The sequence below is a fragment of the Arachis hypogaea genome, chromosome 4, assembly GCF_003086295.3.
Source record: "Arachis hypogaea cultivar Tifrunner chromosome 4, arahy.Tifrunner.gnm2.J5K5, whole genome shotgun sequence".
NCBI lineage: Eukaryota > Viridiplantae > Streptophyta > Magnoliopsida > Fabales > Fabaceae > Arachis > Arachis hypogaea.
Window position 1 is genome coordinate 15,604,728 of NC_092039.1, and position 20,335 is coordinate 15,625,062.

General features: G+C 30.9%; 1 protein-coding gene across 18 annotated transcripts; it reads right to left on the reverse strand.

The window, feature by feature from the left end:
• Positions 1-4,010: 4,010 nt before the first annotated feature.
• LOC112796382 (peptide deformylase 1B, chloroplastic/mitochondrial) lies at positions 4,011-11,524 on the reverse strand. 18 transcript variants are annotated; one of them, XM_072233908.1, is made up of 9 exons: positions 11,076-11,520; positions 9,695-10,037; positions 9,443-9,581; positions 9,272-9,331; positions 7,565-7,757; positions 6,331-6,441; positions 5,404-5,466; positions 4,547-4,663; positions 4,011-4,439 (listed from the first exon to the last, which is right to left on the reverse strand). In XM_072233908.1, exons 2-8 carry the CDS (start codon positions 9,894-9,896, stop codon positions 4,562-4,564), a joined length of 870 nt encoding a protein of 289 aa, XP_072090009.1. In that variant the 5' UTR covers positions 9,897-10,037; positions 11,076-11,520; the 3' UTR covers positions 4,011-4,439; positions 4,547-4,561. The 18 variants fall into 18 exon arrangements, with proteins under 18 accessions (XP_072090009.1, XP_072090011.1, XP_025694595.1 ...); XM_072233910.1 differs by having other exon boundaries at positions 4,533-4,663; XM_025838810.3 differs by having other exon boundaries at positions 9,272-9,343.
• Between the last annotated feature and the right edge of the window lie 8,811 nt (positions 11,525-20,335).

The window sequence follows — 20,335 nt, forward strand, 5'->3', positions numbered from 1 at the left end:
GACACCTGAGTTATCAAACTCCTTGTTAATTGAAAATTGGAATTTGCTGATTGGTTTGGATTCCTCTAAAACTAGTCTTTCCATAGGAGTTGACTAGGACTTGAGGAATCCCATTAATTAGTCCACTTAACTTTCCTTTATTTAGTAAGGGTTAACTAAGTGGGAGCAATAAACAATTCTCATCACAATTGATAAGAATAACTATGATGGGATTTCCAGTTCTTATACCTTGCAAGGGTTTTCATGATAATTAATTTATTTTCTTATCATTTACATTCCTTGTTCCTTATTTCAAAAACCCAAAAATATTGTTTTCCATAACCAATAATAAATCATACTTTCCTGTAATTCCTTGAGAGACGACCCGAGGTTTAAATACTTCGGTTATAAATTTTATTGGGTTTGCTTTAGTGACAACCAAAACTTTTGTATGAAAGGATTCTTTGTTGGTTTAGAAACTATACTAGCAACGAGAATTTATTTATGAAATTCTTTACCGACAGAAAACCCGTTCGTCAGTCTGCATATCCGCGGTATTTATCCAAATCCGATTCAAAAATTGCAAATACGGATTCGATCCGTAAGACTATCGGATCCGATTCGCTCACTAATAAGATCGGATTGCGAATTTGTGTAGGTATTCGTATATCTGCGTATCTGCAAAAATAAAAAAATAAATTTTTTTATATTTTATTTCAACTAATAATTATCATATATGTTGTATTATTTTAATTTATTATTTATAAAAAGTATATTTAATATTATTTTAAGGGTAAACATATTTAAAAGAATAGAAAAAATAATTTTATTGATATTTTTTTGATAAAAATAAATTTTTAAAAATATTTTTGTATCTTGCGGATATATCCGATATCTGATCCGATTCGATCCGCAAATGTGCAGATCAAATAAGATCAGATCCATACTTAAAAATTGTGGATATTGAATCTGATCCGATTCGATCCGTGTTCACTGTATCCAAAAAAGAGCAAAGAGAGGAAGACAATGGAAGCATATGTAGCAGCAACTTATGGTGCAGCCTCAACGTGCACCCCACTTAAGTTCACCTAACTTATTAGTATTTAATTACGTAAGTTTGATTAGTATAGGTCTTACTAATATAAGTAAATATATAACGTGAACGGTATGTATTTAGAATTATATTATCTATTCTATTTTTTAAAAAATTAAAAAATAAAAAAGTTAATATTTTCATGTATTATATATAATATTTTAAATAAATTATATTTTTAAAATATTTTAATGAAAAATTGTATTATATAATAATATCTTTAATAAAATTAGTTAGTTAATAAATTTTGAATATAATAATCTAATTATTTGTCAAGTAATATAAAATAAAATTTTAATTATTTTATATTTTTATGTTATAGTGTAAATTTTTATTTTAATATAATTTTTTAATATCATAAATATTTCTTGCATAATAATTAATCTTATTGAATAAATAACATTCATATTTTTGTATTTATATGTTTTATATTTAATTATTTAAGAATAAAAGATTCTGTTACTATTTAAAATAGTGTGTATTAATGTATTGTCATTTAAAGCATTTATATTTATATACTATGATATTCTGTATTTATTAGAATCCATCAATGTTCTTCTTTTATATTAGCCTTTGATTTTCATCAAATCAAATCTAATGGTCTATATAAATGTGACACATCCAATAAGCACATAATTGTTGTGCTCGTTTTAGACATACCCTTCATTCTATGTGTATAACATTTGTAGTTATACATTTATTAGCCATCAAAATAGATACCAAAATAGAATATATATTGAAATACAAAATATACATTAAAAATAAATTAAAGGGATAAGTATGATTTTGGTTCCCAATGTAGAGGCTGAAAATTTATTTTGTCCCTGGCCTTTTTTTCGCTCTAAAATGGTTTCCAATGTTTCAGTTTGTTTTAAAATCGTCTTTTTTTACCAATTTTATTTTTTTATTACCAAATTATCCTTCATTAAAAAAATTATAAAATAAAATAAATATAAAATAAATAAATAAAAAAAGAAAGAAAGGGATACAGAGAAGGGGGTGGGGAGTGAAAAAAAGGGGAGGCGCAGAAAAGGAAGGGGGAGGAGGGGGAGAGAAGGGGGACCGCCGCTGCACCACCGCCGTCGCACTACCGCCCCACCGCCCTGTTGCCCTGCATCACCGCACCACCACCATTTCTTCTTCTTCTTCTTCCTCGCCGCCTCGCCGCCCTGTCGCCATGCACCACCACCATTTCTTCTTCTTCCCTGCCGCCCCGCCGCCCTACCGCCCTGCACCACCGCACCACCACCATTTCTTCTTCTTCTTCTTCTTCCTCTTCTTCTTCTTCTTCTTTCTCGCCGCTTCGCTGCCCTGCCTCCCTGCCGCCCTGCACCACCGCACCACCACCATTTCTTCTTCTTCTTCTAAACTGGATTTTTTGTGAAATTACTTGTTGTTGATTATTGTTTAAAATGCATGTTGTTTGATTTTTCTGATGATGATGATGATGACCATGATGATATTGGTGGTGGTGGTGGTGGTTCTGGTTGGGGTAGGTTTCTGTTCTGGTGGTGGTGGTGGTTGATTTAGGTTTATTTTGGGATGAAGGGAGAAGGGTATTTTCGTCCGAATGACGATTTTAAAACAAACTGAAATTTTGGGGACTATTTTGGAGCGAAAGAAAGGCTGAGAACGAAATAAATTTTCAGCCTCTACGTTGGGGACCAAAATTATACTTATTCCTAAATTAAATTATACATGTATATAAATACATTGTGACTGATTTTAGTATACAAATAGTAAATAAATATTCCAAATATTATATCGATCATGTCTATTATGATTTATTATAGTTAGAGAAAATGACACATCGATCTCTAACTTTTTGGTCCTTCAGGCATTTAAGTTTCTAAGGATTTAAAATTACATTTAAATCTCTAACTTTTTCAAAATCTGGACACATAAATTTCTGGATCTAAGAACACAATTAAGAACCACCGCTAAGTGAAAGAAGACCAGAAAGAGGAAGAACCAAACTTATTTTGGGGAAACATTGCTTCAGCGCTACGTCAAAAGAGGTCACTGCAGCTGATGCGCCAAAGAAGCAGCTGAAGAAATCCAAGAAAAAGTTCAGTTCTAATGAAATTGGGAATGGTTCTGTTCTGATTGATGGCACAAACAACTATATTCCGACTTCCGATGCAGCTTGATATAATTGGAATTGAGGCCTACATGAACTAGAAATTTCATGCTTTTAATAAAGATGCATTTATATGCAAGGTTGCTGCATATGGAAACGTTCATCTTTGAGTTTTGTTTTGTTTTTTATTTTTATTTAGTTTTTAATCTTGTGTATGCGGCATGGATTTTATTTTGTAATGTGATGTCGTACCTTTTTTTTATTCAGTAATTTTCGTTCTCCAATGTTCTTTTGAGTATTTTTCATTTGGATGAATTAGTTTGTGTTGATTTTTGGTGCAGATACAGAACTACAAGTCCATCTTTTACCATGTTTTTATTTGTGTATCATGCTTGAATATTAGTACTTCATGCGCATGGCTATCCTTGGTCTAAAATTTTTTGGTGCTAAAAATCTATTTAAGCTAAACTCCATGTTTACAATTCACATGTAACTTGTTATTCTACTCTACTTTCTCCATGTTTTTAATGCAATTGTTGAAACAATACGCATCGAATAAACAAGTTTTTACTTATTTTAAGAGCACTGAAGAATCTATATTTATTTCATAATAGTGTCTAAAATATTATATTAGTTTATATAATATTATATGAAATAGCACTAAAGTAGTACAGAAAAAAGAATTTAATCGTTCTAAAATAAGTAGATAACACCTTTTGTAAAATCACAAATTTTTCAAACAAATGATTATCAAACATTGAACTTGTGAACAAAGAAATTATTATTAGCAACAATAAAAAGCAGCTTTAAACTATTTGAAAAAGCTCCAGAACAAAGTAATATAAATCACTCAAAGAATTATACTAATTTAACTAAGACTTGTCTATTTCGCAAATTTTAATTCCTTTACAAGATGGTCTTTTCCACAAATCTTCTCGAGTTCGACTTCATACTCATAATATCTAGCTTTTACACAACTATTCTTTCACCACTAGAAGAGTATTTTTATAAATAGAATATGATGAATGAACACTTAGATAATGAGACAGAGAGGATGATTGCATTTTTAGCACTCTTGTTCTTCTACACTCTGATTTTTGTTGTATTTTCTTTCATAGCTAAGAAACTAATAGGATCCATTAGAAATCTCACTTTTCTGGGCCAGATGGACTTGTGTCAAAAGGAATGTTTCAGCCAGCTTTCTCTTTGCAGAGCAGTCCCCTCCTGCTACTACTTGTGCAAACTCGAAATGTTTCGAATTTCGTAGGGGTTGAGCTTACGGTGAACCTGATATTGACCGGTAAAATAGGAACAAATCATTTTTCAACAAGAAGCATAGAGTATACCGATAGGAAAAAAGGAATTTATTATCACGAAAACCATGAAGCAGAGACTTGAGTCAGGTTTGATCATGATTTCCCAAAACCAACAGCATTCCTTCTTTCCCTCCTGTTTTGTATCTTTTCAGGGCTTGGTTCTCCAGTCAGTTGTTCATACTTCATTTCCAAGGCCTGTAATGATTATACCCAATCATTAAAAACATTTGTATCTGAAGATGAATGATTTATGCTTCTATTATATTCTCCTTACAATCATCCTAAATTACCAAATAAAAAAAGAACTGAATATTTTTTTACGATTCCAACACATTAGGAATATCCACATTGTAGTTTGCTTAGTATTTAGGATAAAGTCTAAGACAATTTTAGGATGTCATATTATAACTTAGTGTAGACGCGGAAGAACTTACACAGTTTAAGCACTAAAAACGTAATAAACTATGAAACGTTTGTTTGTATTTGAAGCAATGAAAAGCTTCAAAACATTAGCTTATTTGAGGAAAATATAGAAATAACAAATATATGGAAATAAACTTCCCTAGAGGACTGCCATCAAGCATTAAGTTCACATATGTACAATGGGAGACATAGGCTGGACAGTTTAGGATAAAAAATTGGATACCAAATGACCTTCTTTAATGGGGACAATTATAGTTATAGATATCGATGTATAGATACAAAAAACTATGTAAAATAAATTTTTAAATGAAAGAGAAGCTATGGTAGTCTTAGTCACATCCACCAAGAGCAAATACATGACATGATTGAATTTTTCAAATAACGGCAAACCTTTGCCTCATTTACTATATCTTTGAAATATTAGTATTATCTATGTCATCATGATGTATTTCTCAGGTCATGGGAAAATCAACTAGAGACAGAATACAGAAAAAGAGTTCAGTTGTTCTAACCTGTAGCTGTTCACGGATATTACCAAGAACTTCTTCAGTCATTCTCTCAAAGAAAAGAATCCCCTGCACAGATTATTACAGGTAAGCAGTACCCACATGTTAACCAGCAGGTAGGGACATGAAATCTCGTAAGCAAACCAGAAGCAACAAGCCAGTAGTTCACTTACAAGGTGCCTAACAGCCCTGTTTCTCAGCTAGCATGGGAAATATGAGAGTGGATGATTTGGTGGGATTGGTGAGGCATATAATGCGGGAATTATTAAGTGATGACAGAGGACTCAGCTGGATTGTGCTAATGCTATTAATAAATTGACAATTTGACATTTCAACTACACATATGATGGGTCTTACGGGGAGTTGCACTTTAAAATTGGCTGGAAAAGAATTAGGGAAACTTGACCCCTGAGTGCTAAACCATACAAGTCAATCATGGATTCTATTGCTAAGTGGTTGACCCCAAAACATTATAGCAGAATGGCCGCTATTTTGGGGGGACAACGATAATTGTATGCATGATGCAATAGTTGATTAAGTTTGAAACACAATAATTGGTTGTAATTTAATTCAATTCTCACTTTATAAATTATGGGTTCTAAACTATATTTGATTATAATTTAATTCAATTCTCACTTTATAAATTATGGGTTCTAAATTATATTTGATTGTAATTTAATTCAGTTTCATTTCAAATTAATTCCATCCTTTTGTTTTTCTTCTTTTGGCATTCTACAATCTACACACACCCTAAGCGTTCTGTGTTCCATATAATACAGGCAATTGAAGTGAAGAACATTGACTAAACAAAACCTAAGTGTTTTGGGTTTCATGTTCCTTGTCCATTGATGAAACATCATAGGTTAGTTGAAACTAATAAATAGAGGAAAAACCATTCATGTGAAACCATTTAACTAATAGAGTTGAACTAACCTGCAGATGATCAAACTCATGCTGGAATACTCGAGCAGGAAGCCCATCCAACGAGAATGAAAATCTATTTCCATTTACATCACGTGCATCAATCTTCACTGATTCAGGTCGCTAAACCACAATAATAAGAAATTTTTAAGGAGGTGAAAGAGTGAATAAATACTTCAGACCATCAGCAGGATAATCATCAAACAAATGAGTATGACAAGTAGGTTATGTTGTCTCAGTTGAGCACAAGTTGACAGTCCTCAAAACAGCAGACGGACTTCATCTACAGAAGTCATGACTTAAGTATAGATAACACTTGAACTAAATGGAATAACAAATTTAAGGACACATTTTGTGCTAATAACTTTCTCAAGGGGAAAATAAATCCCACATGTCAACATTGAAGCTCACTAGAATGATCATTCGAGTGTACTGATGTAACAATATATTCAAGGAGGAGCTCAAAGAAATCACTACAGCATAAAAGCTTGGTGCTTAGCTTTCATGGGAAAAGCTTGATTATATATTTTATATCAATTACTGGGAAAAATTCTTTCATTTCAGCACAAGAAAAATTCTAAAACAGTCTCATTCCTTTGTTGTTTGTCATGGCAAGAAGAAAGGAACACAATGATAAACAAATATGTAGACAAAAGATATTTTATTGAAAGAGAACAAGGTATCATAAAATAAAAGAAGGAAAATATTCCTAGGTGGATAAACCATGCAACAAACTATGCTGATCCTTTTGTATGATCAATAAAGGAACACCACTAAATATCCAAGTAGATAACCAAAACGGATACAAAAACGAAATCCTTTCTAGAGCCAAGTCACCAGAAAAGCACAATGCAGATTCAGCAAATTTAGAATTATTGTTATACCAAAAAGGGCCATAGATAAAATCAACTTTCTACTTGCCCTTTACAATTAATTATACAAAAGCTGAACACACATAATGAATTTTATTTCCAAAATCAGGAAAATGGAAATGACATTCATTTATCAAAAGAAAATAACAAATGAATTTTTGTTTGGTGAAAGTGAGAGAATAACTATAAGTAGATGAAAGAGGAATAAGAAACAAGTTTCAAAGTTCATAAGAAAGAAGTGTTTAAAAGGGAGGTGAAAATATAAAGTTTTATGAAAGGAATCATTTTGGGCAGGCAAAATAAAAAAACGGGGGCAACTCCATATAACAAACTATTCTAAAAGCACACAGAGAAAGAGAGAGAATGTTTTCTACCTTCACATCAGCATATATTCCAGGAAATGATAGACACCCTTCATTAAAAATTGACAGTTTCTTTGAGTATTTGCTAACTCTTGGATTTACAAGAACAATTTCCTCTCCTTCCCCAGGTTCACCCACTGGATTGAATACCATAAGTTGAACATTGATTCCAACTTGGGGTGCTGAGAGACCAATACCATCGGTTCTGTGGAAATGAATGCTGTTATCATTTGTAAGATTACAGTAGCCCTAGGAAGTTTTTACTGTTAGTTTATTCAAGACTTAAAAAGTTACAAAGGCATCAATGAGTTTGACAGACCCAGAGAGATCCAGAATTTGATGGAAAGGGAGAATAAGACCTAACCAAAGACAGAACAAAGAAATGCAGAGGACAAAACTGTTAGAAATCAGGATAGAATCTATCATATCAGAGTATCAAATATGATCTCTTAGAATTAGTATTGATATCTATCATTTTTTCCTTATTAGTATTGGGGTTTTACTGTTTATTAATAGATGCTAGTAGTCCTCCTATGTAAGACACAACATCACATAAGAGTGTATTCTTTCTCTCATTTGCTAAATTACTCTTTTCTCTCTTATTTTCCTGGTTGATTATGGATTTTTTTAAAAAAAGAAAAAAACAAATCTGGGGTATCAGAAGGTATTATAGAGTGGGCCTAACTCCACTGCATAAGCTAGCTAGATGGAGTAGAGGGTTGCCCAAGGCAGGCTTCTAGAGCTTATCTCTAGACTCTAGAAATTTTGGCACTATTAATGCACCCCCTCACAAGCACGAGTGGACAAGGACTTGGAAAGTGTAATTTGATTGATGTGGCATACATGCAATGGCCAAATAACAACAATAAGCTAGGCTCCAATACATCATCCACCAACCTATGTTATACATTTGTATATACCACTGTTTTTCTTCATTTTTTCCCCAGCTTTCTATAGCAAGTAGGGAATAATATATCGTTGTCTAACATCACTATTGTGTGTGTTGGGACAGTCTCCAAAAGTCCCAACTCCCAAACAAAAATACAGCTTTTGAACTGTCAAACTTAGCTTTTGAACTGTCAAACTTGCCGTTAAGTTAAAATATAGATCCTTTGCTTAAAAACAGTAAAAAACAACTGTTTTTCTAGACAATGAAGTTAAGAATTACTCAATGCAACCATCTCAACACAAGTCACTAATGCTACTTTAAAATTATGATTCCACCTAAGCCACCATTTTTGGTATCTGAAAAAGTATAATTTCCATCCCATCCAAGCTAAGTGCACACCAAAATTAGCAACCATGCATTTGTGTATAAAATACATGCGATGTAACTCATTTTCAATGTGTATTTATATTCTAACATGTATTTTATAGTATATTTTTAGTTCCTAAAGCTTGTCAAAAGTTTCAAAAATACTCCTAGATTTTATTTTGTTTCAATTTTATCCCAGTTATCGATTTGTATCAAATAAACCACTCACAACTAAATTTAGAATCAATCCAGCAATAATTCATGACAACTATGTCTGGTTTACTTGTGTTAAAGGTTATTCTTGTAAAACTGTTACTGAATTGGTTCAAGGGTATTTGAAAGATTAGTAACCAGGAGTATATTTGATGCAAATAAAAAACTTCCGAGACAAAATTAAAACAAAATAAAACTTAGGAGTATTTTTAAAATTTTTAATAAACTTTAAGGACTAAAATATACTTTACCTTATACTAGTAGTTGATTTTTGTGGTTGACTTTGATGTTCTAATAGCATTTTTTGTTCCCTTAAAATATCTCTCAAATGAAAGAAAATCAAAGTTTTGTTATAATAATGAAGCAAACCATTCAAACAAAGACTTAGTACTAAGGGAGGATAGTATTGGAAAAGTGCTTACTTGTACATTACATCAAACATCTCGCGGGCGAGACTCTTCAGATTATCATCGAAGCTAACTATGCGTTTATTTTTTGCCCTCAATTTCGGGTCTGGATATTGTACAATTTTCAATGGCGCCTCGAATTCAATATCACCAGCTAAAAAAGAGCGCACAATCACATAAGGAATGGGGTTTGAACTCAATGTGAAAGTATTAGAAAAAGTGGTGGCATGGGGATGGGATTCGGTGGAGCTGAGTAGAGAAACTTACAAGAAGCGGCTTCATCTTTAGTTGCTGAGAAACCAATCTTGGACACCGCACACAGAGGAGGCAAGGACCAGTTCGTAGAGAAGTAAACCTGGTCGAGCGAGGTGAGACGGTTGTGTGAGAAGGGTGGAATGGCGGGAAGCGCAGAGGTAAAACCACCATGAATATGAAGGTGACTTGAGCGGAGAAACTTCGCTGAAGCCATAATCGGACAAGGTTTGGTTGCACGATTGCAAGGTTTCCTTTTAGGCCAATCCTAAGGTGATGAAGCCAAATATTTTCAGCACGTGATATTGACCTGGGGAAGGAGATTGGCGGTGCCTTTGACTTGTTACAACCCGAGGTTCTGAAAATCGAATTAGTCATTGAACCGTTTAGTCATTGATTCTTCAGTTTATTGGGCTAACCAAAAAAACCGTTTTATAATAAAATAATAAATAAATTATAAATAAACACTTTATAATTTAATTATAATCTAATATAAACCTTAAAATATCTTCTAAATTTAAAACACTACATAAAATATCATCAATCAAATTATTATCCACAAATACATTATTATCACCCAATACTTATTGATTGATACTATCATCTATAACTAAAATTATAAATCATAAAATGTATTAATAATCTTTGAGCTCATCAATTTAAATAGAAGAAATTTAATTCAATTCATATATTTTTTCATTGAACTAAATGGCTAATTATGATCAATTTACTTTTTTGTTAACAAAAAGTTGATCATAAATTTAAGAGTGAATACCCCACTCGGTCCTGACAATTATCTCGTTGTCTTTCAAGGTAATTGTCAGGCTATTTTGGATTTTTCTCTAAATTTTTTTAATAAATTTTTGGCATAATTTACTTGTTCCCTGATAAATTTTTAACAAAAATTTCAGTATAATTTTAATATAGATTAACAAAATTTTCAACACAATTTTAACAAATATTAACCAGTGAACTAAAATTAACTAATCTTTCAACTCAATGATTCAATCGACAGCAGAGAACGATATAGCACATGAGCATAGTTAATCATTCCATGAGGCAAATTTCAATCTGAGTAGAAAAACAATGTTCTGAGAAAAAAACTGAACAGATAACGAAATTTTTTTTTAAAAATGAAGCCATTAACAAAATTTTCAGAACAATTTTAACAAACATTAACCAGTGAACTAAAATCAACTAATCATTCAACTCAATGATTCAATCCACAGCATAGAATAATACAGCACGAGCATAGTTAATCATTCCATAAGGCAAATTTCAATCTGAGTAGAAAAACAATGTTCTGAGCAAAAAAAAATGAAGAACGGATAACAAAATTTTTTTAAAAAATGAAGCCATTAACAAAATTTTCAGCACAATTTTAATAAACATCAACCACGACGGAGGGAGGCAGAAGCGCGGCCGAGCAGAAGTGTTGGACTGATGGAGAGCGAGCTCGAGGAAGAAGCTGCGCACCTGGATTGGTGAGAGCGAACAGGGTTTGGAGACTTGGAGAACGCCGACAGATGAAGAGAGGAGCCCCTGAGTGCGACGGACAGCGACAGTGGCTCACTCCTTGCGGCGGTGGTGGAGGCTAGGTTTGAGGACAGTTCTGCTTTCTGAAGGAAGGAGATTGGAGAAGGGGTTGGGGGAAACAAGGCACAACGGAGGAAGACACGGTGGCTCCTTAGCGCAACGGACGGCGGCGCTGAGGCTCTCCTTGCGGCGGTGGGTGAGACTGTGACCTAGGGGAGAAAGTTGAGAGAGGAGAGAGTCTGAGGAATGGGGCTCGAGGGAGTAGGAGACTGAGCAAGGAGGAAGAGTAGGATAGTTGGATCCCCAAGCGTCAAATTTAAAACGACGACGTTTCATCAAAACCGGCCGGATCCCGATTCGATCCGATCGGCCGGGCAGTTTTATGTTGAACGGTCTTCATCATTAAACCGAACTGCATTAACTTCCGGTTCAAAGTTGGACCAATTCAATCGAACGGTCCAGTTTTTAGAATCATGTTAACAAGTACCTTTAATAAAAGGTGAATTCTATGGTGTAGAAAAAGAAAATTTTCTACACCTATATATATTTGTTGTCAATAAAAAAACTACCAGGTGTCTAGAGAAAGAAAATTTAAAAGACAATATCTGCTATTGTTTTGATAAATTGCAGAGTTTATTTTTTGTTTTTTTTGCTACTCCTTGAAACACGTGAAGAAATTTAATAACTAAATATTTATTTAATTAATGATTATAAAAATGATATTAGACTTTTTTTGGGAATTCTATTTATTTTGGATAATGATTAAGGTTTAAAAGATTAAAACATTTTCATAAATAATAATTATAGTAAACAATATAAAATTTGCAATATACGTAAATATAATCAAATTTAATATTTGATATAGTCACCAAAAAAAAATTTAATACTTGATATGTGAAATAATTAAATTTATCTCACAATCAAAAATTAACACATAATAAATTAAAAATAATTAATTATTCATCTATCAACTTAAAAATTAAAATACAATATAAAATACTATTTAATATTTAAAATAGATAAATTTAAATTTAAATTAATATTCAAATCATATATATTAATTAAAAATTATATTTACGTATATCACAAATTTTATATTATTTACTAGAACTATTATTTATGAAAATCTTTTAACCTTTTAACCGTAATCATATTGTTTTTCTAAATATATATTATTTTCTCAAATTTTTTAACCAAATTATTACCCTTTTCATATTTCTAATAAATTTTGATAGTTATTTTAATTAATTATTTAATTTAATTAGTATTTTAAAATAAATTTTGTTCATTATTATTCCAAAAAATGTATCTAATTACTATAGAATTTTTTTTTATGTATTTCTTGTGAACATTTTAGAAGGAGACTTTTTTTTTCTGCTGCACCATACTTAATATATGCTTTAATACATATAAAAAGTTAATGACTTTTTTTTATAAGTCTTGTAATTTATAAAATTTAGGCCTGTATTTTTAATTTTTATTTATAAATATGGTTTGATTCAAAATAAATAAAATTTTACAAAAACAAAAAAATTCAAATAAAGGTCCAATATTAATTTTATAATCACTAATTAAATAAATATTTATTATATTTAACTATTAAATTTCTTCTTGCACGTCAAAAAACAAAAAATTGAAAACATTTTACAACTTAACAAAATAATGGTAGATATTGTTTTTAAATTTTCTCTCTCTAAACACTTGGTACCTTTTTCTATTGACAACAAATATATATAGGTGTAGAAAATTTTCTCCTTCTACACCATAAAATCCACCATCAATTTATTACCATACTTCATCAAAGCTAGCGTGGTTATATTTTCGAAAATTGGTTGACTGACAACAATTTCATTTAATAAATATTATTATTACTATTTTTTATTAGTATTAGTTTTTATTGTATTTTTAAATATAAAATTTAAATTATAAAAGAGATTATTAAGTAATAATTATAAAAATGTCTAATAATTAGAGATATGATATTATAATTAATATCATTAATAAGTGAAACTAATAAAAATATAATAAACAAATTGATAAGAGAGTGAGATAAAAAATAAAAAATATTAATAAATATTATTAAATTATATAAATAAAGTAAAATTTAAAAAATTTTAATTAATTATGGCTAAAAATTTTTAGTTATCAAATTTTTTTTAATTAATTAAGTAATTATAACATTGTGTGAAGGGACAAGGGCGGCCTTATCTATACTTTTTTTTCTTTGCATTGATACAAGAAAGGAAAAGAGAGAGAATGAGAATGAGAGAGGATTTTTTTTTTTTTTTAATTTCTAAGATAGCATCCTCTCGTTTATGAAACGTATGAAAAATACTATGAAGCATGAAGAGTCTTAAGAAGACTGAGGTGGCTCATTCATCTACACATGGACTTTATTGCTGGAGGAGACTAAAACTCGTTTTGTTTATTTATAAAAAATTATATTAACAGTATTTGATACAATTTTTTAAATATATTTTTAATTTTTTAAAAAAAATTTTGAAAAAAGTAAAAAAATTTAATTTTTTTCCTTTTTAAAAATTATTTTATCATTTTTATGTATTATACAATTTTAAAATAAATATTTTTATGATAATTTTTTAGATATAAAATAATTTATTTATAAATTATTTTTAAGATAAGTTTTTATATTTTAATTTAAATAAAAATTAATTAAATTATTTATCCAAACTTATCTAAATTTAGTTGAGCTTAACATTATTAAAATGGATCAATTATTTTTTACACGTGGCATCAACATATTATTTTATCATGTTACGTAATTCTTAACATAGTACATCATTAACTAATTAATAAAAAAATCTATTTGATTTATAATTATACTTTTTAAAGACTAATATGTAAAATAAAATTTTTTAGATATTAATTTAAAAAATAAATTATTTTAAAAAAACAAATTTAAGTAAACTCAAATTTTAAAGTTTAAACGAAAGCAAGAATAGCCTGTTATTACTTACCGAATTTATTTTTTAGAGTTGGAATCATACGACTCAAAATTGAGGGTCAACCTTTGTCACGGCCTAACCCCGAAAAAAAGACGCTTTTTCGAGATCAAACAGAAATTTTACGAAATTTTTAGGAATTTTAGTGCATTTAAGCATCTCAACTGCACAGGTGCTTTGTCATCAAGCTGCTGAGTCAGCAGTTTGACTGCACCAGACACCTCTCCTGATCTAAGTAAGCACATCGTAAAAAGTTGCGTTTTGAGTCACTTTGGGTCTGAATTTTAAAATTCTGATTTTCGTAATTAGTCTCTATATGTGACGAGCTGGTCTCGAATTTCGAGAGAAAAATTATATTAATATAATATTCATATATTATTATTTTATTTAAAATATTATAATATTATTTTCTCTACTGTGGTTAATGTTGATCTATGTTTAGTAATATAATAACTGAGCTAAAAATCTACCGGTAATGGATAATACCTGCACTCTTAGATGAACTTAGCAATGCTAATGCTTCATCATATATCTTTTATCATCATGATTATCATGTTACTAGTGTCATTTATACTAGTAAATCTTATGTTTAACCTTTAGTAGTGTAATCTGATGTATCTAGTTTTAATAATTATCTTCTAAATAATATTTTATTATTAAACTCTAATGAGTCAGCATTTTGTGACACGTGGCTCTCCCAGGGTTAGCCACCAAGTGTTTTCTTTCTTGCTCTCCAAGAAAAGGTTCCCTAAAAGAAAGTAAGAAATACTTGTGTTCTAACACATCTAGCTTCAGTAATTATCCTTTCTTGAGTTATTTTTACACCAAACTTTAAGATAATTCTTATCCTAACCCCATGGATCCCTAGGCTCATCATTACCATCAACTTTTCTTTCTAAACAAGTTAGAATTTCGAAATTCTTGAGAGAAAAATGGAAGAACTTTTTATGTCAAAAGTCCCTTGCCCTAAAAGTAAAAACATATACCAAAAATTTAATTTGGCCAAAGTGTTCACCTCTTCTTTCTCTTCATTTCTATGTCATTTTTTATGGAGTAAATCAAGGTATGATGGCTGCTCCTCCTTCTAGAAGTTTCAGTCATGGTGGAGAAATCAAGCTAATGATGCTTTCTTCATATTTTCTCTTAGGATCTCTTGTTCACTCACCATAAGCTCTAAGAACGTGATTTATAGCTACCTTGAGGTGAGAAAAATCTTCTTTTCATCATCATGAAGCTTCAGCCTTCATGGTTCATATGGTTCTAAAGTTGTTTTTAATATTAAAATAGGCGTAAAAGTGCTTTTGGAAGCTTGTTTTTTGTTCAACTTTTAGCAACATCCAAGGAGATAAGGATTGGTAAATTAATCAATGATTGGTTGTATTCTTGAAGTGTGAAATCAGATCTTTGTTGTTTGAGGCTTGACTTTGAGTGTTTGTGTGATGGTTTGATCATGAAATTTTGTTATTTAATGCTTGAAAAATCAAGTTTTTTATGGTTCTGAAGTTGTTGTTGTTGCTATTAGAAAACGTGGCTTTTCAGCCATGAAATTCATGATATTTGATGTGTTTTTGATGTGTATTTGATGGCTGAAACGTTGCTCTTTGGTTTGGTCAAAATCAGGTAAAAACCAGTTACCGAAAAGATTGAAAAATTGGTTGAAAATCAAGCTGAAATCTGATGAACTTTTGAAAAAATATTTTTGGCCTTTAAAGGACAAGAAAAATATTGGTTTTGATGCTTTTGGGGTCAAATTATAATTATTAAAAAGTTTGAGGTTGAAAGTTAATTAAGAAAAAATTAAGAGACCAAAGTGCAAATATTAAAGTTAAGGGGTCAAAATGCAATTTCTAAAAAGTTCAGGGGTGAAAATACAAGTTTTTTTTAAGTTGAATAAAATATTATTATTGTAATATTAAAATATTGATAAAAGATAGTTTTCTCTAAAAGATTCAGGAAGGCAGTTTTGAGTCTAGAATTCCTTAATTCTCTTTATTAAACACCTAAGGAAATGTATAAGAGAAGGTATTGAGGAATGTAAGGTAATGAAAAAGTATTTAGAAACTTGCAAACATGTTAGAAACAAAAGAAGTTAAGAGCTATATGGCAGTGTGCTTGACTTTACAGAATAAACAGAGAACTGTGAAATGAGATCATTGTGATATTGCGATGCTTGATTTATAATTGTGGAAAGATGATTGCTAAGTGATGGAAAGTATAGGTACATGTGAATTATGAGCCTTCGAACGAAACTTGTGAATATTGTGTATCTCAGGATGTTGCTCCTGTAGGCCGAAATTCACATACAGAGAGTTGCTATTCCTGTAAACTGAAGTTCACTTACAGGGCACCATTTTTGTAAGCCGAAGTTCACTTACAGTGGTGCTATTTCTATAGGCCGAAGTTCACCTACAGAAAGTCGTTGTGTTGTGTTTAGACTATTCCTGTAAGCCGACGTTCACTTACAAGGTCGCCATTTCTGTAAGCCGAAGTTCACTTACAGTGGTGCCATTTCTGTAGGCCGAAGTTCACCTACAGAAAATTGTTGTGTTGTGTTTAGACTATTCTTGTAAGCCGAAGTTCACTTACAAGTGCGCCATTTCTGTAAGCCGAAGTTCACTTACAGAGGTGCCATTTTTGTAGGCCGAAGTTCACCTACAGAAAGTTGTTGTGTTGTGTTTAGACTATTCCTGTAAGTTGAAGTTCACTTACAGGGGAGCCATTTCTGTAGCCCGACGTTCACCTACAGAGATGAAGCCATATCTAGGACTAGTTCCTAGGTAATGTCGGGCTGCAGGGTGTAAACTGACACGTGAGCTCATGACCTGCATAGGACAGACATGCATCATACTTGGTTGTGCATTTTCTCTATTATGATTGTTCTATGAATGTATGCTTTCTTTGTTTGTATTCTATTCCTTGTGTCTGTGATTTATTTTCTTGTATTCTTTGTTTGTGTTCTACTTTCTGATTTCTTAATTTCTTTATTTATCTATATCTTTTGTTTACTGCTTCTTTGTATTCTGCTATTTGTCTTCTAAGCGACACAGAATTAATGAACTTAACTAATAACCCCGGTCTTACTAAGAACTCTCCAGTTCTTACCCCCTTTTCTCTCCCTTTCCCCTTCAGATGGAAGCATGAGTACCCTTTCGTAGTTCACTGATGACCGTTTCGCAAAGAGGATTCCGCTCTAGGTAGTCTTCTGAGTCTATGGTGAATCTCGTTCTCTGTTTATATGTATATACTGTGAGACCAGCCAACGTCTGCACCCTGTTTGTATACGAACTGTAACCTAAATCCTATGTACGAGACTCCTGTTATGTGACTACTTGATGGAGTACCAGTGAGACGTCATATAGCAATGTATGATCGTGCAGAGGAGTGGAAGATGATCTTTCACCTTTTGATGACATTTCACCTGACTTGAGTCTTGAAGACCTAGATAACACTTTCCCTTGCTTTAGTAGTTTAGAGTATGTGAGTATAGAGTCTAGGCTAGCTTGGGTGCCAGTTTAAAGGATTTCTTGAACAGGTCAGGGCCTGGGATGTTGTATGTATATATGTATATAATTATTATCTAGCTATATCTAGGGGTGTTTTAACTAAAGATCTTTACTCTAATAAAGGCTGGATAACTGAATATTGTTAACTGTTTGAGATGTATATAAGTGTGGTTGTTTATAACTATTGTATTTGTTATTATTTGCGTATTGATTGTGAATGATTCTGTTTATTAGTCCAAACGTTTTCAAAAAAAAGTACCTCGCTAAATAACTACGCTCTTAACAACGAATCAGGCTCATATAATAAATAATAGATAATAATTAGGAAGATAAGTTAGTAGCGCTCAGTTTCCGGTATGATCTAGACATACTGAAAATTGGGTCATTACAACCATCATGGATGGATGTTGTGCTGTGAAGTGTAAACCAAGATCCTCCGATTTAATAGAAGGAAAATGCTACTTGTACAACAAAATTCAGTCTTTATTCAGTCTTTAAATCTAATATTTTATTATTTTAATTTTTTAATTAATCCTATTTTCTATTTTAAGGAATCACTTTCATTTTAAATTTTATCAACTAAAAAATCTCTAACTCCTTATCACTATAATAAAGCATTTCTTTTATTTTCTCCCTCTCTCGTAATGTACTAACTTCATCATCACCAATCTCTAGTTCACACTCTTTCTCTCTCTCTCTTTCATAGAGACCATATTGTTCTCTCATATAGTAAAATTTTTCTGCTTCATATAAAAAAAATTTATAAGTATTTTATCTACACATCTAAAACTAGAATATCATTATAAGCTCAGTTGGTCCAATTAAACACAAACACATTTAAAATTATGTTGCCTTTAATTAATCAGAAAAAAAATAAAACAAGAACAACATAAGTATATTCAAAATTATGTTACCTTTCATTAATAGAGAAAAAAATAAAAAATAGCATAAACACATATAAAATTATGTCATCTTTCATTAATCGAAAACAAATAAAAAAAAAAAGAGGAGACAAACCACTACAAATAATGCAGAATAGTGAAAAAATTATCTACACATCTAAAACTAGAATGTCATTATTTTTTCATGACAGTTTGATTACAAGCTTAGCTGGCTCCAATTAAACACATAAACACATTTAGAATTATGCAACCTTTTAGTAATCAGAATAAAAAAACAACAACAATATAAACACATCTAAAATTATGCTGCCTTTAATTAATCAGAAAAAAACAGCATAAACACATCCAAAATTATGCTGAGTTTCATTAATCCAAAAAATAGAAAACAACAAAAAAAAGACAAAGAATTATAAATCATGCATAATAGTGAACAAAAATTATGTACATATCCAAAATTAGAATGTAATTACTCTTTTACAACAGCCTGATTACAGGTTTAGCTGGCTCTAATTAAACACATAAAAATATTTAAAATTATACAACGTTTCATTAACCAGATTAAAAAAAACAAAAAAAAAACACATCCAAAATTATGCTTTAATTAATCAGAAAAAAAACAAGAACAATATAAACACATCCAAAATTATGATGCCTTTCATTAATCGAGAAAAAAAAGCCAGCAAAAACAGCATAAACACGTTTATTAACAAAAAAAAGGACAAGATAGGAAAGAAAAAGCACTACAAATCATGCAGAATAGTGAACAAAAATTATCAACACAGCCACATCTAAATACCCGAGGAGTGTTTTCGACGCAGAGGAAGCGGCGTGGAGGAGGAAGGCGGCACGACAGAGCTGCGCAGGAGGAGTAGCGTGGCATGATGGAGCTGCACAGGGGAGGAACGAGGTATGCGAGAGCTGCGCAGGGGGAGGAGACCGACGCGGGAGGAAGAGAGTGCGGGCAGAGACTGGCGACGGAAGAGGAATCTGAGGCACTGGCTTTAGGTCTGTGTTAGAATTGTTTAATGGAATGAAGCTTTTGTTGTTTTTACTCCGGGGTTTGCTTTTGGATGTATTAGGGATTAACATGTTTAAAATTGAATTGTTGGATTTTAATTATTTTGAAATTATTTTTTTAATTTGAATTTTAAATTAAAAAACATAAAATCTATTTAGATGTATTTGTTTTATTTATTTTTTAAATTGATGTAATAAAAGGTTGTTTAAAGAATAAATTTAAAAGATACCTAGTGTACTGCCTGTTATTACTTATCGAATTTATTTTTTTTCACTTTTTTGACACAGTAACTTTTATCATATATATATTATAAGGTAAAATAAACTAAATTCTAATATTTTTATAAAATGTTTTATTTTTTATTTTTTAGCATGTATTAAATAAATAAAACTAAACTATATTTTTATATATTTAAAAAACAAGCATTAATTCTTCATGCGTTTTAAATTTAAATTTTATTTTTTATAATTTTGTATATTTATTTAATTAATTATAACTAAATTAATTAATTCAACCAACAATCATCTATTAGTTAAACTAATGACTCAATAAGTCAATACTTCGATCAAATTAGCTGTCAGTTCAATTAGGATAGCCTAAAATGATTCTTAATAATTCATATATTATCATGTGAAAGTTAGGCATTGACATTATTGACGCCAAAATGTCCCTTTCCCTAGCATAAGATAAATAATGTATGTATACATAAATATACAATAATTAATTAATTTGAC